Source organism: Falco rusticolus, chromosome 9 (genome assembly GCF_015220075.1).
Source record: "Falco rusticolus isolate bFalRus1 chromosome 9, bFalRus1.pri, whole genome shotgun sequence".
Taxonomy (NCBI): Eukaryota; Metazoa; Chordata; class Aves; order Falconiformes; family Falconidae; genus Falco; species Falco rusticolus.
The window spans coordinates 33550688-33575947 of NC_051195.1; the positions used below are offsets into that span (position 1 = coordinate 33550688).

The following is a 25260-nucleotide window of genomic DNA, read 5'->3' on the forward strand; positions in this document are numbered from 1 at the left end:
TTTTGTCACTCTGAACAAGGAGTATATTTTGAAGGCATGCTGCACTGTGAACTTGGCCTCAGTTTCCATGTGTTAGAAAAGGATGGCTGCCTGTGGCTTGCCTGCCAGTTGCCTGCCTCCCAACCTCTTTAACTGCGAGGTGACCTTGAAGTCTCTGGTCTGGTCATGACCCTTTGAATTGCTCTGAATTGTCTTTACATGTTTCAGATGATGTTTTTAGTGGCTTTTCGATTTTTTTTATCCTTTTGTATAGGCAAAAGATTTTTGTTCCTTACCAGAAAATGAAACGTTAAACTGGTATATTGAAACAGGGAGCCGCTGCCACACCCCCCCCCCTTTTTTTTTTTTTTTTGGTACAATTACAGTGATTGCTAACGAAGACAGTGTAATGTGTGCAGATTATTTGGAGCATTTGCACTACCAAGCCGCTTTCAGCAGTACTAATCTCTGGCCATCTTTCCTTTCTGAGGCTCTTTCAAAACCTCCTTCAGCAGCAGTGCACATAAGAAATGAAACGAATCTCTTGGTGGGTCCTAAATTTGATTAAATTGAAAGCTCATGGGAGCAGCAGCGCTTGGAGTGTTTTGCACTTCAGGGGCTTGATGTGGTGCAGTAGCTGTCTGGCAGTGCTACATGGATGAGTTTTCTGTGTATTACCAGAATTTAGAAACTGTTAGTTCTCGGTTCTTTGTGTTACCTTTCGTACTGAAAACAAGTTGTCAGACATTTCAGGCTCCCACCCTTTAGTCAGCTGTGGTTTTGCATTTGGAGTCATTACATTTCCTATTGCTGGAATTTTACAAGCATGTAGATTATACAGTGCTGAGAACAAGTTTTTAAAATATAATGTAGTGAGGTTGGTAATCTTGAGGGTAGTCGGGGTAATGGATGGTGTAAAAGCTGGGTGGCAATCTTAAGGATGCAGTCAGGAACACTGGCTTGTGCTCCTTCAGAGAACTCTGTGTTAGAGAAAATTTCCAAGTTAAAAGCTGTAGTTGCTTGCTGCTGCTAGCAAATGGCTGTGGTCCTTTACAACAGAGTTGTCCAGAACACAGTAGCTGGAGGCAGTAGGGTTTTTGATATTATGGGGTTTGTAGCACATGCTTTGTGATAGTGCAGCAGTAATGAATCCGGGTGAAGGACTGGAGGCCACCTCCTGGGGAAGGTTCTCTTTTGAGCTTTGTTACTAAACAGCTTGATTTGCAGCAGAGGTAATGTGGCTTGCCCTTCTTGCTGTCCTTAACTAGATTTTCTTTGTTGGCTTTTTTTTTTTTTCAAAGGTGAGCAAATATATTGAGCAAAGTGAGCTCCTTTGTTCTCTGAGCACATGTTTATACTTGAGGGCAAGCATACATAGCATAACTGCAATTAAAAATAGTTACTTGAGCTTTGCTAAAAAACGTTTGTGTTTTGAGTACTTGCTGATGGCTTAAGTATGCAAAATATTATTTAATTAGTTTTGATTACGAGCGTTATGAACTTGTGCAGAAGCTGGAATGCCAGGACAGCGACCCAGCTCCTGTGGAGGTTTTAAGGGTATTTTAACATAGCTCAGGTGGCTGGGGAAACAAGGTGCTCTTCTGAGATGCAAACAAACTTTCTTCATCAGTGAATGTTGCATAACAAAGGAAAGTTGGTTCTAGGCTAAAAGGTGGAGTAACATGGAGACATGAAATTATTGTTGCCATTGTTTGACCATTTATTTTCTTCCACAAGGACACATTCAAAAACCTCTCCAGAGTATTCAGAATATCAAAGATCTTGGGCATGTCGAGTTTTGAATTGAAACATGAAGCAAAGCTACTTTCTGTGATGCATGATGATTTTGTAAAAATGTAACTGGGGCTGTATAGGTTTCAGACATCTGTTCACTTATTGGGCTCCATTATAGTAACTGAGGGGAGAAAATTTCAAGATGCTGTCTAAAGATATGTTATATCCTACTCTCATGAGAAATTCCTCCATAATTGTGCTTGTCTTGAATCATAATAAATTATTTCTGAGCTTTCAGTTGACTTTTTGATAGGTTTATTTTAAAAATCCTCGTGTTTGCATCTCCAGAGCATGTGAAGCTGGTAACAGCGTTCTGCTCCACATTAAAAGCAGAGAACTGCGAGTCAGAGCTGGTCATAAGGGAGGTCTTGAGGCAAAGCGTTCGTGTTACAGTGATGTATTAGATTTCACAGTAGATCAAATTTGAGACTCTTTTGTGCTGAACAGCCTGTACAGGTTGGTTTGAAGAGGCAGGCACCCAAAATTATAGCAGGACTTTATTGACTGATTAGGCATGGGAGGGGAGAGAGAATACTCATGTTGACGACCAGAGTGTTATGCTAAGAACTAGATAAGATCTAAGACAGTGACTCAAATGTAGTACTTAGGGCAGTATTATGTTTAAGAACTGTACTTTTTCTTTCCTTGTGTGTACTCATTAGTATAGCTCTTCTACCAGGGTGGGTCTTCTGAGCAGTATGTGTAGTATTTTTGCTTTAGTGCTGGGTTTTTCATTGACATTTGAAGAGAAGGACAAATCATTAGCCTGTGTTATTGAGCACAGGCTTGATGGTAGAAACATTCAACATTTAACTGGAAGTTTTTTATATTTACACTGACTTTGGCTTCTCTTCTCTCTGTGTTCCAGAAATACTAATACCGAGCATTTGACCTTCTGATCTCTACAGCTGAATCTCCTGATACCAGGATAAGGAAAGAGTGCCTTCAGAACCAATATGTAGCAAATGGGTATCACACCTCCGAAGCTCCTCCCTTGGTTCAACGTTTGCATGTTTTAAGGATCCTTGTCACTTCAGCAGTGAATTGTTCTTGTGAACTTCAGAAACGGATTTCATGTGGTGCTTGCTAAACTTTGAGTCACCATGAGTAGTAATTTAGGCAAAGAAAAGGACTGTAAGGAGAAGGATCCAAAAGTCCCATCGTCAAAAGAAAGGGAGAAGGAGGCCAAAGCCTCTGGAGGATTTGGGAAAGAGAGCAAAGAAAAGGAGCCTAAGACCAAAGGGAAAGATGCCAAAGATGGGAAGAAGGACTCCAGTAGCACGCAGCCTGGGGTAGCTTTTTCAGTGGACAATACAATAAAAAGACCTAATCCAGCCACAGGTACCCGCAAAAAATCCAGCAATGCTGAAGTGATCAAAGAGCTAAATAAATGCCGGGAAGAGAATTCAATGCGCTTGGACTTGTCCAAGAGGTCTATACACATGCTTCCATCGGCTATCAAAGAGCTAACGCAGTTAACAGAACTTTATTTATACAGTAACAAACTGCAGTCCCTACCAGCAGAGGTGGGCTGTCTTGTGAACCTGATGACACTGGCCCTGAGTGAAAACTCACTTACCAGTTTGCCTGACTCTCTTGATAACTTGAAGAAACTGCGCATGCTTGACCTGCGGCATAATAAACTTAGAGAAATCCCTTCGGTGGTGTATAGGCTAAGCTCTCTCGCCACTCTTTACCTACGCTTTAATCGTATAACTACTGTGGAAAAGGATATCAAAACCTTGTCGAAACTCACCATGCTTAGCATACGAGAGAACAAAATCAAGCAACTACCTGCTGAAATTGGTAAGCAGTTACAGATTGCAAGTTTAATTCTATGCTTATGTTCATTTTGCAGTTCAGTTACGTGTACATAAATCGCCAGCTTTCCAGCTGCCCTTCTTCATTTAAAACTTCATAAAATTATGCTCTTGATCATACTGTTGCAATGTTAGTTTACATTGAGAGTAATCAATACTTTGGATATGTATATTATTGTAAACAACAAAAGCTCTTTTTCTTCATCTGTCATTTTAAAATCAGATGTATATTGTTTTCATCTTTGCCTTGTGCTTTCAGAAATTGTGCCTTCAGAGCCCAGATGGTTTTAAAAAAAATAAATACAGGGGCATATTTCATCTTAAGATTTCTTTATAAATCATTTACGAACTGTTGCAAAGTATAAACACATTACGGGCATGTAGCAGAGGAGTGTGACTGTGGTAATACACAGTAGAATAGGTAGCTACATGCTATTACCATGAGCAAGCTGTTGGATGCTGTAAGAGTTAATAATGTAAGTTAGTGATTCATGAAAGCCCCTACCTTTTATAAGTCATGAATATATTAATACATGGAATCGTAATATAAAGTGACCAGATGTTGTATGCATGGCTGATGAGTCTTTTGACTTTTTAATGAATAATATTTGTTTTTCCAAACATTGTGACAGAAGTTTGAAAGACATTGAAATAGTATGAAAGTGGCTTATTAATTTAAATAATTTATTACAAAAAATGGGCTGGAATAGCTGTATATCAAGAACCTCTTAAGTTTTTCTTAATACGTTCTGCTTTATGGAAAACATCTCTTTATCACACTGTCCTGAAGCAATATTTGAACAGCGGGCCTCATAAAAGGGAGATTCTGTCATTGGTGATTTTTTTTCTATGTATCACCAGATTTTAAAATGTAAGCATAGCTTAGTCCCTTTAGGGGGAACATAAATTCATGCAGTTAAGAAACTGCTTTGACTTTCTTCAAGTGTGGAAAAAAAACTTGTAAAAGCCCTTGTAACACCGAGTAATAATTCCTGTGCCCTGTTTTTAAAAGCTGATGCGGAACTTTTTCCTGTTGACCAAACCAGCGTGTGAGTATGCTAAGTGTTACTGAAATTGGCCCTTACACTCGCTAATTTTGCAAAGCTGGGGAAATGCTCTTGTTTGGATCCCTGATAGATCTTTTTCAAACCAGCAGTGTTTGCTTCTTTCTCCTTCACCCCGATATGAAAAATACATAAGATAACTTGTTCTTGATGGCAGAAACTCCTGGGTATGTCTGAAACTGCTAATTACGTTACTGGCAACGTCCTGTACAAACAGCTTCTGTATGTGATGACAGGAGTGAAGAAGCATAGTGAGGCTGTCATAACATTCAGCTCTCTGTAGCAGTTTTTGGAATGGATTCTGCTATAGCCACAGAAACACTTTTTGCTAGGTGAAAATTAGATGGCTAATGTGGCATGTTTTCTGACCAACGTGATTTTTGAATTGGTACGAGCATTTTGCCAATCCGGGGAATTTCCCTGAGAGAATTAAGGATTTGTAATTTTGACCTGTTTTGACACTTCAGTTTAGTTTAAGTCCAACAGCCAATTCGGATCTTCTGCTAATCAAAGAATCATACTGGAAACTGTGGGGCTGATGTTTGCAAAAAACCCCCAACATACTGCATGTTTGTATACCTGTTGAAGGAATTGTGGCCCATTTAGCTGGTTGAGCTGTATTACACAGTTGTCGGTACTTCACCTGGGTCTGTTTGTGGCTCAGTTATTAAACATAATCTAGCAAAGGGTCAGCTTCTGAGGTTCAGCTGGGGATAGTACTGCATAAGTTTAAATTAATACTAGTGAGTGAAGAAAAAACTGTTGCGAGATGTTGCATTCTGGTGTTTGGTGTTGCCTTTTAGAAACTTTTTGTGGGGGTGTTTGATTCTGCAGATGTTGCTGCTGGAACCTCTTTGTCTCTTAACTGTTTTTTGTGTTGAATTCATATGGTTAAGTTTATGTTAAAGTATGTAATTTCTGTATGTGTTTGTTCACAATTGTCTTCAAAGAGATCATATGTAACAGTTCAATGGAGAAATTTAGTAGACATGTATCATGAAGAAATATGTCTTTTCTTTTGTATTTTTTTAATTCTTAATACCCACACAGGCAGTGTTCTCACTTCTCTATCAAACCCTAGCTCAAGAACGTTAACCACTTCTGTCTTTGTATCCAGCAGTTAGTTGTGCCTTTATTTGTATTGTGGTAATGCCGGTGTTTCTTGTTACGGGTCAGCACCTCATTGTGGAATGCATTTTAAAAGCATAAATGAAATGTAAGACAACTGTCACCCTTACGAAGAATTCTGAAGGGAAATTGCTATGTTCAACATCACCCTTTTTTATTCCAAGTAAATTTCTCTGACTAGGTTGCCTGCAATGAATCGGCTGAAAAAGAAAGGATTTTAAGTTAAATTAACACAAATAATTTTAACTGCCAAGACATACAGAACAGGTGTTTGAAAATGTTTTTTTCCTCAAATAGTAAAACCAGGCAAGATATTTTCAGTTTTGTAATTGATTTCTACTCACTCACTTTCATGTATCTTTGTTCTAGTACAAAGATGAAATGTTGGATTTGGAAACACAGCTGAAAAATGAAACTGCTGAGAAATGTATTTCTTTCCGATGGAATTAGTCTGTTTCTTTAAAGACCTGTTATTTCCTACATTTTACATGTGCGCTTAAAAAAATTTGCCTTTTAAGTCCCAATGATTTTAATCCCTTGTATGTTTATAATATAGTTCTTAAATACTGTATACAAGCAAGCACTCTTATATTATCAGCTTGTAAATAACACAGAAATTTTTGTTGCTGCAAAGCGGGAAGTAAAATGAGGCCATTATCTTTTATAAAGCAATATCATGTGGAGCATTTCAAATTCTTTTTAAAAAAGCCCCATTGTTCTAAGGCATAAGGCTCACGTATCTTGATGGTAAGCTAGTGTGCTTGTTTGTATTCTTAAAAATTCAAAGCTTATGTAACCTGCTGACTTGTCCAGCAAGGAAGAGTCTTGCAGCAGTTAGATATGATGTGTTCATGTTGCTAATCTGGTCCACAACTGACCCTGGGTTTTCTTTACTTTGTCTTTTGGAAGTAGATGTGCTACAAATAGTTGCCCTAGACAAAAAAACCCCAGATTTCAGCTTGAAAGATTGGATGTTGCTACTGTTCCCTCAAAGAGCCAGCATTGAGTGTGATGGAATTCAAGTCTTATCCTGGTGCTAGAGACTTGTGATGCCTTTCACTACCACTGAACACAAAATATCAGTTCTGTAGAATTTTAAAAGGCTTTCCAACTTTAGGACCTTGCTGCTCTAAAATAAAGGGTCACCTGATTTGTAAGCAATCATCCTATTTAATTACTTTTCTAGGTATCTTTAGTCTCCAGCCTTATAAAACAAAGTTTATTTTCCTTCTACTCTCATTAAAAGAAATTGAAAGTAGGTCCTGGAGCCTTAAGTGCTCTGATATTTGGGACCTTTCTTCCAGAACCCAGTATGTCTATGACTCGTTGGTTTTTGTGCCAGTGATGTTTGACTGTTCTTAGACGTGGCAGTTTCCTCCTGTTTTTATTTTCTCTCCCACTGTATGTGCAGGCAGCAGTCATATCTTCTCCCAGTCATTACTCAGACCACAGTTTTTAGTCTTGTATAAAATCTCCATTCCTTCTGTCACCCCACTATCCATTTTCTGTGTTGTCTTGTTTTGAATGTTGCGAATGCTTGATTAGTACTGTTCCAGGTGAGTTTCCCTCTTTGTGCTGGAGATAACTCTGTCCATACATCTGGATCATATTGCTGTGTTAGTCTTCATCACACAAATGCTTTTGTGACCACCTAAGACACCTGCACTCTTTGCCTTTTCTGTTCTCCCTCTCTGCAGAGGCCAACCGTGAGATCCTACAAGAAACATACGTCTTTTTTTTTTTTTTTTTTTTTTTTACACTACTAAATTCCACGCTGTTTACATTTATTTTTAGTTACCTGTTTCTTCCAATGCTTTTAGCTTGCTAGAAAACCTTTGCTTTCTGACTAGGTCTTTGCTGAAGATGCTGTACAAGATCAACCTTGAGGTGGGTTTTAAGAGTCCAGAGAGGTAACTTCCATCCAAGCTGATATTTTACTTTCAGGTGTTATGTCCATAGCAAGTTGTAGTCCATTCCTCAGGTATCTTCACATCTTTTACTGCTCAGCTGAGTCTCTTAGTTATTTTCTGCACACTGCTACATCAGACATCTTCATGGATTACTTGACTGAGTAAACTAGGTCTTCCACATTTTTGTAGAAAACTCTTAACTCTTTATGCCAAACTGATTTTATATTTTACTGATGTATTTTCAAATCACTTTGTCTCTGTTTTCATGCCTTTTACTTCCCTGCCTTTTGTTAACATTTCCTGCAAATTCTGTTGGTCTGCGTAGTGTTTAGATGGTTGTGAGGTTGTCAGAATCTCCCCTTATTATTTCTCCTGGCTTATATTTTGGATTGATAGTCTCCGATCCTATGGTAGTGTTCCTTGTCTGATAGATGACCTGTAGAAACTGTACTACTGTCTACATGAATTCAAAATAAGCTTCTAGAAATGCTAATCTAGGACATCTACAGCTTGCTGTGCAAGTATACAGTATTAATACTTGTTAGATGCCTTTTAGGGAAACCTGAAACTGACTCAAACATTTCGTAAAAGCTTGAGTGAAGGTAAAACATTTAACAATATGCTGTTTGCAGAACACATAGTTGATCAGATTTTAAGTGGTCCTGGAAAATGCTTTGAAACACTGACCTGTTATGGTGTGTATTGTCCTGAGGAAGACCTAGAAGAGCTGAACGTGCCAGCACTGAGCTGCTGAGAAGTAATCTGAAGTTTGGTTCTATTTTGGGCTTTAAACTGCCTTTAGCCATTAAACAACACAAACTTAAAGGAGGTGTCTGCAGTGGGGGAAAAGTTGCCTTGCATTTAAAAGAAATGTTTTTGTGAGAAAGAGGAAGTGTTATTATCTATAGTTAGTAAACAGATGTATGTGTTCTGGTATTTTTTTTCTCCCAGAATACAGTACCTCTCATTCCCTTGCATCCAGTTGCTTTATAACAGGTGGGATGATGACAGTAATGGTTCTTGTCTTTTCAATATTCAGAAGGCTGCTTAATTTTATATAGTAGTTTACTCAACTGAACTCACTCAATAAACCAAATAATGAAGAAAATATTTTCTGTACTGTGGAAGAAGATAGTCTTTTATAATTCAGCAAATTCAGGCTCTAGGTACCTAGCAAATCATTGTTACTAGTAATTGGACTTCTCTCAACACTTTTCCAGTAACATATGTATTGCTTCTACATTTTCTAATGCAATTAAAATGATTTTAATAGACTGCATAGTAAGCTGAGGTCTTGATATAAATTGTTGTACTTTCAAATGTAGATAGGTTTGTTTGAATAAGATCTAAAATCACTTAAAAATCCCTTTAACTGAAAATGTATTCTGAAGTTTGGAGTTTTGTTTTTATTTTTTTTAACTTTTATTTTTTTGCCTGTTCAGCCAAAATCTCTGTTCAAGAGTTCAAGTGAATTAGGGAGAGTTCTCATGAAATGGCAGTGCTGCTTCGTGATGCTGAAAGGGGCAATATCCACTCCCCTTCTCACAGCTGCCCAGCTGCTCACTTCTGCCTCTTTCATCTGAGCTGTTCCTTGGCAAGCTGATTTTTATCTCACTGAACTATCAGAAAAATATTGTTTTGCTACTTTTGTCTACTAGTTAGTTGAAATAAGTGAAGTTTCAGATAAGACTGGAACTGGTGTAGGAGGAGGAGGAGTGGGAGGACATGAACTGGAACAGGGAGAGCTGGACCGCCACTTTTGCTTGCACTGAGCTCTTAAATCAGCTGCAGCTCACTTGTGAAACCTCACAAGTAAGATTGCTCATGTCATATAAAAGCATGTGAAGTGTACTGCAAGTGGTTTGAAGAAGGATGGATTACTGTCTACCATTGAAAATGCATCAGATTGTATTTTCAGGATCTCTTTTTCTTCCTTTTCCCCTTAGTTTCGATGTCTTGTTCCACAAAGCCCTATGTAGCTTATTGGAGTCCTGCTAGCATCGGCTCAGCCCCACCTTCCTGAAGAAATTTTTTGTTACATTTTTACATATAGTGGTGAGAATTCATTGATGCAAGTTTCTTGATGGTAATACTACCCTATGTTGCTCTTTGTGAACCTAGTCTTTCTTATAAATTGCATCCTACCTAACAGTGGTGTTAAATTTTCAGAGTGCGTCTTGCCCAGTGTCTTGCTTTCCACTGTAGCCCTAAGGAAATGTCTATATAGAAACAAGGTAAGTGTATATATGAAGCTTAACCTATTTTCGTATCAGGGATTTCTGAATCTGGTACAGCTTGTGTCTTTAGTAATTCTCAGTAGACTCTTCTTCCAAGGGTTTGACCATTTTTTCACTTTAATCTCCTATAAATGCTTTGCATCCTTAGCAAGGTCCACAAGTTTGCTTTCAACGTTGTTCTTGACTAAAAGGTCACTGTTATGCAGATGTTGAAAATATATACACACACACACACACACATATATATACATACAGAGTGCAAAAGCAGAACTTACCTGTTCACTTGGCTTTTGAATCTCTGGTGACATCCATGGAATAAAACCTTAAGGGAAAGGTTTCCATGTGGAAGCTTTGCCAGAACACAGTCTGGAGGGATAATTGTGGAAGTGAGTTCACAAGGTGGACTCCAGCTTCATTGCCATATCTGGTAAATTGTCCATTCCACTGAGATCAAAAAGTTGAAGATTAGCATGGAAGAATGTGAATGCTTTGGTGAGTCAGACAGTCAGCACGAGAAGGATGAAAACCAGAACTGTCTTGGGATGAGGCCAAGCAAATGCTTCAGTTTGCAGGCTGTTACTTAAGCAAGCCTTTTGCATTTCTTGTATCAAGAGTTTTATTGCATTCCTCTATGTTGTGTTGAAGAAATTGTTTTGTACAATTGATAACATTTTCTTTGCAAAGACAAGGATGCATCTTATACTAGTTTTGGATATTTCTGTCTTAGCACATGCAGCTCAAATAGAAATAATACTGTCAACACAGTTGAAGTTACATTTGCATAGTTTCTGCAAGTTTCTTAAGTCTCCAAATATTGTGTTTTCTGTCTGTGAATGCAACTCTTATTCTATGGAGAATCTGGTCAGGGCTGTTCTGCAAGGGAAATATTTTTAGATTGTAATTCAGGGAATCTGCCTACACCAGACTTGGAATGTCTCTGAGACTCTCTTCTGTTCTTCCCTTCCCCCATCTACCCAATATTTAGATCATTTGTGGTTTCTTTACTACTTTGAAACTCTTTTTCATAACACTTGCACCTGTTTGGTTTTCAGCAGCATAGATGGCAAACCAGATGTGTGCAGCTGCATTAGTTCAAGTCTACTCACTCCATGCTGAATATAGTGCCTGCTTATTAAATGACTTGTTAGTTGCAAAGCTTTTCAGTGATACTCTGAATTTCATTTCCCCTTTTTGTGGCAGACCTGACAACATAGAGAAACATTTCTTTACATTATTTGTATCTAAGAACCCCTTCTTCTGTTTCAGCAGTTTGAAGGAAACCAAGTTGTGTTCCTGGGCTTAGTTGGCATGCTGATGTCTGCAAACACAGTGGCTGAGAATATTTTTATATTTTTGTGTTCTAATGTGATAAAGACATGAAATTGTGAACAGAAGTGGAGTAAATATAGGTATTGAGATGTGTGTGCTGTTGTCTAGAAGTCAGAGAAAATGCCTGCTTATTTGATGCAGTTCTGGTTCTTTTCTTGAGCTGCAGGAAGGGTAAAGAACTTGCTTTTGGCTGACTTCTGTTTTGCTGTCTGGGTTCTGATTCCTGTGAAAGCTCTTGTTGGGGATGCAGTTTTGTCTTGTCATCTAGTCAAATTCCTCATGATTACATTTTCTTCAGTCTGGCTTTAGGATAATGATTAAGTAGTTCTGCCTTTTTGATCTACTTGCAGAGCTTATAGGGATGATGCCCCAAGTGTAATTCCAGTAAATACTGACAGCCTGTTAAAGTCCAGCTTTTTTTTTTTTCCCTTTTTTTTTTTTAATATCAATGCTACAATTATTTTAACTGTTTGAATGCTTTCGTAAGTGCTGAACAGAGGGAAATAATCACTTCCCTCAGGCTTCCCTTGCTAATGCAGCCCAGTAGGTGGTTAACATCGACTATTTGAGAACAAGCACGCTTGTTCCACGCTCAGAATGGCCAAGATCCAAGATGTGACCCTAGGTTCAGCTCCACCAGGAACCCTGGTCCTTCACTGCAAACCTGTTTCCCTCCTAGGTGCAAGACTTCACCTTTGTCTTGACCCTTCATGAGGTTCCCGTTGGTTTATTCTACTGCTCAAATCCTGCCTTGAGCCCTTGCTAAGACTGTTTCTTCTACATGTTTTACATGTTTAAAATGTTGTTTGAACATGTTTTTAATTTTATTTATATTTGTTACTTTCAGTTATAAACAATGAATAAAAAATGTTTTGCTGTTGTGTCTTGTTGAAGCTTGTTTTAGACCAGATTTTGACACTTTCTTTTCAGTTGAGCTTAGTTTGTGTTTTTGACCGATTCCCATAACTAGATACTGTTGTGCATTCAGCAAATTCTAAATATTTTACTATGCATATTTCTAACTTATACGAATATTTTAACGTTGGTACGTAAATCACTTGTGACCATATTAAAATTGCATTCTTCTCAGTAGCTTTTCTGTGTAAGTTACGGTTGTGCAGTAATAATTCAAAGTAGCTCTGCTTAACTGTCTTTTGGGCAGCTGGTCATGCACAGCAAAAAGTTCAGGCTGTCTGTTACAGTGGTGTACTCAAATCTTAGAGAGAGAAAAGATTCTGAAACTGTAAAATTGTGTTTAATTTTTTTCCAAAATCACTTCTTACAGTGATTTTACAGATACAAAAGGACGCTTACCCCAAAGAGTTTTTATAGGCAAAAGTTTTATAGGCAAACTAAAATATTTTTTCTCTCCCTCTCAGCCTCCAGTTGAGAACCTAGTGAGAGATGAATAACTACCAAAGTTATGAGAACTTTTTGTAACTTACTCCCAGTATTGCTGATTTCAGATAATTTTTCTTTACAAATTCACTCACAACCCGTGTTCTGACACACCAGCCTGAAGTCCCACTAATATTTTCATTCTCCTCTTCCTTGTGCTTTCTGTAAGTCTTGATCCTTTAGCTGTGTCATCTGGCCCAGGATTTATTGTGTCGTGAAAGATTTCATAATTTTCAATCTGCTTAAGCATGGGCAGGCACAGAGTTAATCCAGTGGAAAACAGGCTATACTACAAATTGTGTTTGCTGTCCAAGAGTGTTGCCCCGTGGGTGTATAGGTGGTGGGAGACACCAAAGCCTTTTTGCTATTGACCTATACTCTCTCCCTACATGACTGCTAATTTGTGTGTACTTTCTTTTTTTTTTTTTTTTTAATGAACCGGTTTTTTAAATGGCCAAGAAGAATTTCCAGAGTTATGTAAGTCAGGGCATGTAACTTAGGCCTCTTGTCGTAACAGGCTTTCAAGGTTGGCCATGTATAATGGGACTGTAATTCTGCCTCATTATGCAGAAAACATTAGTCATTTCTTAAAGCTGGGTTTTTTTCAGCAGGTATATTTAGCTTTGTCGTACTGAAACGTTTAGGCTCTGTGCATATGCAAACAACAGCGTGGTGATTGTTCACCCCACCTTTTTTAAGGATTGCTGAGATATATGCTTAGCTGTGTTTTTAACTATGTTTTTAACTGGAAGGTGATAGGGAGTCTTTACAACCTATTTTCTCTGACAAATGCTTTTTTTATCTTGTTGAACCTTTTAAAATATAGGTTTTTAGGAACTACATGATAGGGTGTAACTAAATATTTTGTGAAGGTTATTTGTAGAGACACTGCTTTGTGTATTTCATTGTATTTCATATGGGCATTACTTCTACTTTAAAGTCTGTTGTCAAGCCAGCTAGTACATGAAATTTCTGTCTGCTTTCTTGGCAGACTTGGAGCTTCAAGTGCTTTTCTTCCTTTGCAATTACAATGCGATATAGTATATTTTTTTTTTAAAAAAAAAGGGGGGGATGACAACACAAAAAAAGACAACACCTCCCAAAAAATTCCCCCCAAAAACCCAACTAACCCCAAACCATAGCTCCTTTCTAGCTTATTTTTTAATTGTCCTGAAGATGCTTGTTCTTTCAATGCTGTTGCAAGGAGTCCAGAGAGAATCCTTTATTCACTACTGTGAGCTTAAGATTTGTCTATTTTGGACGTTACTTGTGGCAAAACCAGTTAGTTCATTTTACCTGTAATTGGTATTTCCATACAGTAGGGCTTGCCTTACTCCCATGATTTTGGGTATTCAAACGGTCCTTTGGTGAAGTGATGCTGGAGTTGTCCTTGTGGCGAACAGGAATGGATTGTTCTTTAGTAAACTGCTTTCTAGGTAAGGCTTATTTTGAGCTGTAGTACATTTCTAGCTGGTGTATTTCTGTTAAATTGATTTAGATACCAATGTGTTTCAGCAAGGCTTATGCGTGCACCAGGAAAGAGCAAATGTTGATTCTTTTAATGTGAGCACGATCATAAGCTGCTTGTTCATTAGCAGTTCTTCTTTTTGTACCTGAGCAAATCTTACTTTAGGAAAACTTTCTTTTTTATATTGACGTATGCTTCTTGCCCTGGCCAAGGAAAAATGCCAGATTTCAGCTGTATCTTGGTGAAACTAATTTTCACCTTTTTTTTTGAGAAGTGTTTCCTTCAGTACAGTTGCTGCTGCTGAACCGATGAGCAGGACTCTTTCAGTCACTGAAACAAGCTGGCTTTACATCGGCTCTGGGGAAAAGCATTGTGCAGATGGCCTTAAGTTTGGCCTCTTTGTTCTGGCAGATCATTATTTGTTGTATTGATTGTTTATGCCATGTGTTTATCCTGGCATAATTTCTGAAAGAGTGCTGCTGTTGTGCAGCAGCGGGGTGCACAGTGTGTCCATTCAGGGGGTAGCTGGCTGCCCTCGGTCAGCTGGGCAGAGCCACCCCTGTCCTGTAGCTGCTCCCCGCACCCAGGCTGGGTCTGGGCTTCACGTACTGGGATGCTTTCAGTGCTGCTGGTCATGTTAACTGCAGTGTTGCTGGTACTCGGACCTCTCACCCAGGAAAACAGTTGGAGTTTAAAAAGACAGGGCAGATGGTGCTGATGGGCCACAGTGACCAGTGTTGGCTTGTAAAGGACTGGACCCTTTTATTTCCTTACCTCTGTGTTTTCCCACACTTGTCCTTCCTAAATCACATTGATTCCTCCCTTTCCCTAAGGATCCCATAGCAACTCTTGCTGTCCCCAGTTGGTCATCTTTGCACCTCATGGTAGGTGTTCAAGCCCCATTTGCAGTAACTGTCCTCAGTCTGTGAGATGCTCTGGAGACCCTTTCCCTTTATTCAGTGATGGGTCTCTCACAGGCCATGGGGCTGATGTCTGTCCTGGGGCAGCCAGTATTTGGGTTCTCCCACCCACTGCTGGTCCTCTGTGTGCCTTTGCATGTGAAGATGAGCCTCTACCACATCACCTAAACATTTGTCACCTTGTTAAGCATATTTGGTCTAAGAATTTTTTCCATACGTCATGGAGAACAACAAGGGAAGTGTGCCTGGAGTGCTTTTTGTTGACTTGCATACTATGTGTTGTGTCTTAGCAATCCGAGTTAAAGTATTAAAAGAATTTCAGTTCCAACGGCACTCCACCTCCCCTCTCCTTCTGCCCTTAGTAGGAAAAAAACGTTTTGGTGAGATGCTGTCAAACTATAAGTATTATTACATCCAAAAGCAAGACTCTTTACTGAGCAATATAAACTAAAAGTTGCATGTTATAGTATCTCTTGAAATTACTTTCCTTAAGGCACTGTACTTCAATGATATGGCTTTAACTTTCGCTTCATTTCTGATCTCAAGTCTAAAAGTAGTTAGGCAGTCCTCAATCTATTTTAACGTAGAAAATTTTAATTAAATGTTTACCAGTGTTGCTTTTTAAAATGACTACATCTTTAATATAACAATATTAGGTATGACTACCCAAATTAAACCAAAGTGTTAGCTTGCCCTTGATTGTCTAAATAAACACAGGCATTCCTCTTCATTTTTTCCTTCCCTGGAATTAGCTAGTAAGATGTTTGTTTCAAACATGTAGCTTGCTGTTGTCTAAGTTTTCTGCAGGTGCAAAAATGAAGTGCAGCAAATGTTGCTGCAAAAACTCAAGTCTGTCTTTTACTTCAGCAGATGTAGAGTGGGAAGAGTCAAGTAAATATAAATCAGTGTGATGAAATGAAATTTATGCCATATTTCAAATTTGACATCATTGGTTTAGGTCTGAAGTGAAAACAAATGAAAATAGCAATCATAAAGTGAAAGCTACTGCCCCAAAGTGCGTGATGGTTCTTGTTATCTTAGTAAAGATTTGTGAGGTTCTTTAAATAAAGGGAGGGATTTTGAAGACTTCCTCAAGCTCTTCTTCACCCTTCTATTGCCTTCTATACTTTGCCTGCTTGTTTTCATGGGTAACAGAAAGATGCTCCTACCACAGAACATTAACTCTTGCTCAGTGTTTTCTTAAATTTGCTTTCTGCTGCATATTAATGGCATTGAAACGTGTGGCTTATGCAGTGCTGGATACAGCCTGTTTGACTCTTGTTGCTTGGAATACACTTGAATGCTGACTTGAGAGGGGGCACATACAGTGATGGAGGAGCTGCTTAAGAACCACCTTTGCATTTCCATCTTTCTAGTTTGTAGAAAAACCATCCCAATTTGGGTTGGTAAGCACAGGAAGTAAGATCAGTTATATGTTAACAATCTAAGAAAAACAGAATAATGATGCTGTTCAGGCTGGCGCTTTTTTTTTTTCTTGCTAGCTTTTCACAGCCGATTCATGATATATAGTAAGTATTGTGGTTACATGACACCTGCAAGTCAATTCAGAGTCTGAATTCATAAATATTTTATGATTTATTAAATCACCATTTGGGATTATCTGCTGATCTAATGTGTAGACACTCTACACATCAGAACTTGCTCAAGCTAGTCCTGCAGTTCAGTGGGAAAATCCTTAAAGGACCATGTCAAAGATACAACACTGAAGCTTAAAAATAGACATTCACTCCTGAAAAGGAATTTTCTACTTTTCCAAATTCGTTACTCACTGAGTCATTCTCTTATACACGAATACAGTGACCTCATCTTTATGGGGTAGAGTTGAAGCTGGTCAAATTATTTGCATTAATTTCATCTCCATCAGATGCAAAAAAATTGTGAATGCATACACATGTGTTCATGCACACTTATTTTTTTTAAACCTAACAAGCTGTTGTTTAGAACACAGTATGTTTGTTATTAAAATAGGTGAAACTACTGTATGTAGAGAGTTGTGCCTAGCTGTACTTTTAAATTGATGTGTAAACATCAGGAATGAAGCAGTTCAGAGTAAAGTAGCTCTGAACTCTAAACAAATCAAATCTTTTTTTAAGGCTTAAAAGATAGACCTTTTGTTTCAAACTTTTATTTGCAGTAGCTTTGCTTGCATATATAAAATATAATACTTTGTGTAAATAGGATCACGGTTTAATTATCATATGTTGCCTTTTTGTGATGATGAAAATGATTAAAAATGGCACTCAGGACTTTGGGTGGGTTATCTAGGTTGTCAGCCAAATGATTCTGATGTTTCTTAATTGGTGATTTTGTGCCTTAAAGAAATGAATAGTATAAAAACAGATCTCAATTTCTCAAAATTCAATACAGTTCACTCTCTCTGATGTTTAAACTTCTGGTCAGCCTGAAACAAGTGTGAGGTATAGGTTTTGTACTTGTATTCCACAGCTTGAACTGTCAGAAAAAAATCAATAAATATAGATTCTCTGAAGAGATCCTGTTTAAAAGCTTTATCTGAGTTTTTCAAAATTGTTGATCGGGTTTTAGATCTGATGATGAAGTTATGATCCTGTACTGCCTTATTTTATATGTAAACTTCATGGTAGCAATAACTTTTCTCAGATTATCTCGAAATCTGTCTTGATTCTTTTAATCTTTGTGTGGAAGTCATTTTCTAGAGCTGTACATTAAAGAACTTGATGTTTTGGTTTTCTTGTGTGCTTTTAGGTGAGTTGTGTAACCTCATAACGCTGGATGTAGCGCACAATCAGCTTGAACATCTTCCAGAAGAGATTGGAAGCTGCACGCAGATCACCAACCTTGACTTGCAGCACAATGAGCTCTTGGACCTGCCAGAAACCATAGGTATGTGAAGAGGCTGGAGGAAAATATATCACTATTTGAAAATGCTCAGTAAGAGGAACAAATTTAAGAATGAGTGTTTAGGTGGTGACTGTAGAATGACTGGTGTTCAGCTGAAGGCAGTTTCACACTTGAGATTAAAAGCAAGGTGTGCATGTTACCTTAACTGTAATTTCTAGCTTCTGAATTACACTATTAAATCTAGCTATGCTGCGGAGTGCAGCATGGTCTAAGAATGAGAGTTACAAGGGAAAATACCCATCACTCCTAACTGATTCAAGGTGTTCTGTGGTTATGAGTAAATATCTACAGCTTGTCTGTCCGTTCTGTAATGAAACTGAGCATATAAAGGAATAAAAGGCTAAAAGACTTGTAGTTGAAATGTAATACTTGTGGCAGATAGTTTTAAATAACATCTTTGGCTAAAGAAAAATAGAACTAGAAAGATAAATGTTTTAAATGAATTATGTATGTTTTATGCTCTTTGGTAGAACAACTGAAAAAAACCTTCCAAGTCCACAAAGTTATCATGCCCTAATACAATAAAATACAGAGGGTTTGCAGCTTAGATTGGGAATAATGAACTGAAATAAACGCTGTCCTGGTCAGTTGCAGAATCTCATATAGGATGAAACAACGAAATAGGACTTCTATTTAATTACATCATTAAACAGATGTCAGGAAAAGATGCATGCTGTGATTTTAAAATGACAAAACCCAAGGTCATTGTGATTTTAAGCTCTTGTTACCAGAATATACTCAGAAGAATGAGTGTTATCACTTAAACATTATTTAATGTTGAACATTTCAGTATTGTACTTAAACACATAGTGAAGTGAATGAGCAGAAGAGTGAGGCACCACTGAACACCACTTTGGCTTTTCTTACAGTAGTAAATTGTTAAGTGTGGCATTACTGTGTCTTTTTGTTTAGAAAGTTTGACCTGAACAGAGTTTACATTGATGAAGTATCCACTGGAGCTAAACTTCCTTCCTGAATTGATGATATTTTTAAACTCTGGAGATCCCATCCCATCTGGAATTTGCATCTAACTTAAACAATTCATAAGCATAGCCTTTATTTTTGTAGCTATTTTGTAAGTCTTATTAAAAGCTGCTTTACATAAAACTTGTGTAGTGTATATGTCATTTAGGAAGTGAGATCTTTGGATAAACTGCAATTATGGGAAAAATTCTCTTAAGCAAGTGTGAGATTTCCATTGTCAAGGCTTATAGACCACTATTGTTGATTCTTGTGCAGAACAGCAGTACGATTTACTGAGTTCTTGAGTGACTGGCAGTCACTGAACTTCTCAGAGGACCACAAAAATCTTACTTACAATGTGCTGCAAGACTGTGCTTACAGGGAAAAGTCTTTGAGTAGCAGAGGCACAGAGTTACTTAGGTAGTTAAGTAATTTCTGATAGATAGGAAATTGCTGACTATGCAATCAAGATAGTTTGGACTCATCTATTTCTTCAGAAAGTTATTGTAAGCTTAGGTGGTTTCTATTGAGTCAGGTTCATACCTGGTTGGACTGGATTTCTGCCTACTTTGTTTTGTTTTTCCATTGCATTGTCTTTATAGTGTTTTGAAGTTACTTATTTTTAAACATAAATAGCTGTCTTTTTACGTGCTTATCTGAGCTGAATATCGATGCTATATAGCTCAACAAACCACCAAAGACAGATGAATAATGGCAAGAGACAGCAGTGTGCTGTTGTGTCTTTAACTTTATACTGGTTCAGTCTTTGCTCCACTGGAAAATACCTGTTGTTTCTGTTGACCAAAATGTAGTAGCTGAGCATGTCTTTTTCGAGTGAAAACTTGAAATCAGAAATTGGTATTTGTGCCACTTAATTCACAAGCAGCCAGAATTGAAATCTGACGGGAAAAATTTTAAACTCCAGCTTAAATGATAATAATCAACCTACATTTGTACAAGTTTCAGAAAAGGCAGTCGTAGCCAGTTCAGCAACATTGGCTTTATTTCTTAGTCATCACAGTTTTTGATTCAACATTAAAGCAAGTTGTGGCTTGATTTTTAGATTACAGCTTGCTTTGTGGTTAGGATTGTTCAGCGAGAGACACAGAGTACTGAGAAAAACCCAGCAAGTAAATGGCGCGTGGCTGCCTGGCATGCATCTGCGGGACGGCCTTTCCAGCCTCTCCATCTCTCACTCCAGTTTCTCTTCCCTGCTCGCGGATATCTACCTGGTGTTTGGCACAACTGGCTTTTCTTTTGCAACATTTACACCCAGGTTTCAGTATGCTTCATATATAAGTGTTGTTAATGTTTCCCCAGTTCAGTCAAACTGGGGTGGGGGTTGCAGACCGGCTACAAAAAAGACTAAGCATATTTGCTCATTATAAATAGTTAATGTATTATGAGCCTATGAGCCTCCTGTTATGGAACAGACTTTCCATTACTGCCAGGTCTCTCCCTTCCTCCCTCACTGACACTCTTTTGATGGAGGCCTCTTTTTTTTTTTTTTTTTTTTTTTTTTTCCTTGAGAGATGTTTTTGTCAACTTGCTTTGAAAAACAAACAGCCCCCTTCCTTTTCTGTTTCTCCCTTGCCCCTTCCCTGTCTCTCAACAAAACACCTTGCACAATGCTTCTTTAATTTCACGGCTGGACTATCTAACCAAGTTTTGATTTTACCACAGAAAGCTTTCTGAATCTGCCAAATAATAATAATAATAAAAAAAAATGGGGGGGGGGGGGGGAAAGAAGCTTTTTTTCTGACTAACAATACTGTACTGAAATGTTCCGGAGCGGTGAGGAAGGGATGTTGGAGGGTGACATGCTGGGGAGTGGCAGGGAAGGGATTATGCATCAGAAATGATTGCAGAGGTAGCAGAGCCAACATACCCACTCTGTAAAAATACAAAGTTCTTGTTTCAACTAACGCTGTATAAGCACACTTTCATGCAGTAACAAATGTCGATTTTAGATATTAGTTGTCAGGAAGTGACCTAATGTCTTGCTTCATAGATACTGGCTTAATACATTCATATCTGTATTTCTGTTGATTGAAAATTGCGAAGTACTTTGTATGTTAGATCACTTCCTGTATGAAAAATGAGCTTTGTGGAACGGCTTAGCAAGTTCCAGGAGTCTCAAATCTAGAATGAAAACTATAGCGGGATCTTAGCTGCTTAGTGTTTTAATTGCAGATTCCCCCGCCCCCCCCCCCCCCCATGTTTGGGTTTTTTTTTGGGGGGGGATTATAATCTACTTTTGTTTACACAGTGTCTTATCTCTGTATACTTAGTTGGCACACTAATATATCCAAAAGATATATATAAAAGAAGGTGAAGAACATACCATTTATATTAAAATAAATAATAGGACTTCTGAGACAGACAGAAAGCAAATTTTGGGTGGAGTGAAGTGTTTCTTTGGATTACAAACTGGCTTAGAAAATTTTGTGCTGCAAATACCCCATTGTGTGTGTTCCCCCTTTGAACTTTTAATTTTAGCATTCTGTACAAATGTGTTCACATTTTCTTATTTAAAAGCACAGAAACACTTATTTGAGAAAGAAATTCAACAGAAACAGAATTACAGCTTTTAAAAAAAATCAGATTCTTCATCTGTTTTGTAATTTTCTAGTTTTGTGTGTTTACGTGTGGGTTTTAATGTAGTCAAGTGTGCCATACTCATGGACATTTAAGGCAACTGGCGTTTTAATAAGAAAAATAATAGTCAGTTGTAAATGTTCCAAAATGATACTTTAAAAGCACAAAAAATTCATCACTGACACACTTTCCAGTGTCTGACATGGCACTGTTCCTGAGAGATGGTTAGGAAAATGAGAGGCATATTCAAAGCCCTGTGTTATACTTCTGCCCTTCGCTGTGGCAATAGCTCAGAAGCTGAAATCACAACTCTTATGAAAGCAAATACATGGAGTAGCTTTGCCATTTTTGATGGTTGAAATTGTGCTACGAACTAAGCCTCTAACTAGCGTACCTCTTGAGAGCACTGTTACGCCTTTGAAAACATACAGTTGATGAAACATGAACTGTTGTGACCAGAACTGGGCATACGTAATTGGTACATCTCAGGTTATACGAATTGTGGTTGAGAGCTTTAAGTCTCTAGAAATCCTAGTAAAGATACTTTTGTAGAAATGGTATTTTAAGTTTAGCAGGATTAGCAAAAGCTGGAGAAATCTTACTCTGAAACATCTGACAAATGTGCTGGTCCTGATGAGACCCAGCAGAGCACCTGCAGCTCCCCTGGCGCTCGGGGGTGATGTTCATATGTGACTGATGACTTTGATTTTACTAATTACTCACCATTTTGATGGAGCAAAGTGCGCATCTCCTGTTCCAGCTTTGATGGCAATATTCTTATTCTTAAAATTTAATCACATGACCTAGTGCTTTGGTCTGTGAGCATCCAGTACTTTGCAGGATCAAGCCTGTTTCCGTAGGCTCACATCGGGAGATTCGATCGGCGTTCAGTGCTTTGTCTAAGGTTTTGTTCTTGGGCTATGCTGTTAATGAAACATTTTTAATTAGATTCTTCTAGTACTGGGTAATTGCAATAAGCCTGGCCTTTTCTTTTTATGGTAGAAGGGAGTGCCTCCCACATTTTTACTCTCATTTTTGTGTTATTACAAGCCTTTGCTGGTTCTCATGGTGGTCTCATAAAGGGATTGAAGCTTCTGGTTCTTGTTGGCTTCAATTCTAGACTTAGTAAATGTAAAGCAGTGAAATTGGCTAGAAAACAGTGAGTGGCAAGAGAGGGTAAGTGGGAAGTGACTGCTCACTGCCTCCTCCAACAGCAGAATGGGAGGGATGAAGCAAAGCTGTGAGGTGTTGACCTTAAACCAGTAAAAAGCAGACTGTGTTGCATGCAAAGGGTGGGGAACATTGGGGCTCGGTGCTTGCACAGGTTGCTGTAGATGCTAAAAGCTCACAGGGCAATGTGACAATTATGCAGAAGAAAAATGTGTCAGTTGCTTCTAAATTCGGGAAGTCGCTGGGCCACAAGCTGTTGCATCTTCCCCCAGCTCTTGGGGAAGTTTCAGGGTGTGCTTTCACCTTTTCTTAGGTTCTTCTCTTGGTATCTGCTGTTGGGCATTTTTTTCTGGAGAGAAGATACTAGGTGGATCTCTGGTCTACATACAATAATTCTCACATTCCTTAGTTAGCTAAAATGATAAATGTATATTCATGTGTTACACCTTTTATAAGTTTATATAGTAAAGCAGACTTAAACTCATCTATCACTTAAAGGTTAATGTTTTTTCTGCATTGCCAGTTAGGTATAAACTGTTGTTACAGTGTGATTTAATTTATATAAATCTTTAATTTCACAGAATGGTTTTAAATAGTCAATTGAAAAGGAAAATAAGACTACCAATGAAAAAAATAAATTTCAGTTGCATTGTGCTACTGTGCATTTTACTCAATTCGTACTTCACAACGGTTTCTTTGATAGCACAAAATAAGTGCTTTTGACTCTGCAATGGGAAGTGTTTTTGTATTTTTGTATCATTTTCAGATGGTCATAACTTCCCTTTGTTTTAATAAATAAATCTCCAGTGCAAGCCTGATATAGTTAAATACATATGTACTGGTTTTCTTTAAAAATTAGGCTAGCTTCTGTTGGCTTATTCATTTTGAGTGTATTGATTTGGCGTGTATTTATGAAAATACTTTTAATTTTGGTTGGATATTCTGCCTGGTAAGACTAGGATGGGGACAGTTTATTTTAGTGAATGTGCATGCCATCACAGAGTAATTAGATGCAGAGACCAATATGTACAGATACATTATAACTGCAGCTCAGCATTTTCAGAATGATTTGTATAGTGCAAAAAGAAAAAGCCCATAATCTTATTTTCTTTATGTAAGAAGCAGGCGTGAGGGAAGAGTGATTCAAAGGAACACATCAGAATCAAGACAAGAAGGTCTATTAGTTACATGCATTTTGATGAACGCATATTAAATGAAGTTGAATTTTCATAGCTTAGAGAGTTTCAGAAATATGTCACTAAGAGTTTGTGCCCTCTAGCTTTATGCAGGTGTTGTGCGCTGCATGTCAGATACTTGAGCCTGTGTCACTCATGTTTTGCCAGCATCTTGCATGCATCTTTCACGTGTATGCAGTTGGCAACAGTTATGGTCTTGGACCCTGCTGACCCTTGTAATTTTTGAGTCTGAATCTGTCTCCTATGCTGGCCTGGTATATCAGGAGGTATTGGTGGTTGAAAACAAAAATTAAAATACACTGAAAAGCACTTTACTGTTAAAATGGTGACATCCAGAGTTTGTAAATCAAGCTTTGTGTTGTGTTCAACGATACCTTCATATTTGGAAGAGTATAATTCCATTTCGTGCTTTGGCTTTGGTAGTTGGTAGCAATGATCAGAAGGGAATCTCTTCTCTTCTGCAGTTTTCCTGAATGGTTGCCTTCCCAACCCCATCTGTTCCCATTCCCAGTTTTCCTAAAACATCAGCCTTTGTATTAGATGTTAGGGATGTTCTAGCCCTGCAGGCTGTAGAAAGGATTTGACCTCTCTCAGTTGATTGATTGGTTTTGCAAGTTGACGTTTGTACAAATCTATAGGCTTTGGTTTAGGAAGGAGGTGCCCCCAGACCAGATGAGTAATGACTGGGATTTTGTTCTGCTTTCCTCTGCGACGTGCTCACCGAGATCCCCTTCAGGATGTGTTGCTGGACCAGTCACTTCGCACTGTCCCAGTGCTGGACGTTGGCAGACATTGTCTTTGCTTGTGGAATGCAACTGGAGGTTGAAATGGTTTATCTGAAGCCTTTCATTTTACTCTGTAGCTATCAGGGGAAATGGTTTGCTGACAAGAGATTAGATTAAACATGTCAACAGCTCCTTTCACCTAAAAATCTGTGCAACTGTTCAACAGTTGTCATGGAATATGGCTGACATCTGGAAAAACTAATATATAGTAAGTACAAAGTGTGATACAGGCATCTTCTTGACTTTCAGCTATTTTAGACTAGGAGCACTGTTGAAATATTTGAATGCAGTGTTTAATCTCTGTCCATAGCTGGCCATCTGTAGCTTGTCTAGTCTCTCCTATACAATTTTCAACTCTCTTAAGGCCCTTAGGTCCCACCTGCTTTGTAACATACTCACTGAAGCTCTTTTTGGGTTTTTTTTCCGTATTATCTTCGTTATTCTCACTACAATTAATGTGATGTGGTGTATTGAGCTTAATTCATGTATTTACTTTTAAGACTGACATTAAATTTCATTTTTTCTTAAACTTTTAAATTAATTTTGGATGTAGCTCTTGCTTTCTATTTGTTAGAAGTGATGTTTGGTATGTTCTTTATG

At 38.1% G+C, this 25260-nt stretch overlaps 1 protein-coding gene across 4 annotated transcripts in view; it reads left to right on the forward strand.

Annotated features, from left to right (window-relative positions):
* Positions 1-25260, forward strand: part of SHOC2 (SHOC2 leucine rich repeat scaffold protein) — a 70765-nt gene that overhangs the window by 25664 nt on the left and 19841 nt on the right. For all 4 annotated transcript variants that reach the window (XM_037399928.1, XM_037399925.1, XM_037399926.1 and 1 more), the window contains exons 2-3: positions 2642-3579; positions 17793-17930. In XM_037399928.1, coding sequence (XP_037255825.1) covers positions 2877-3579; positions 17793-17930 — 841 coding nt within the window. In that variant the 5' untranslated portion in view covers positions 2642-2876. The remainder of the gene's footprint in view (positions 1-2641; positions 3580-17792; positions 17931-25260) is intronic.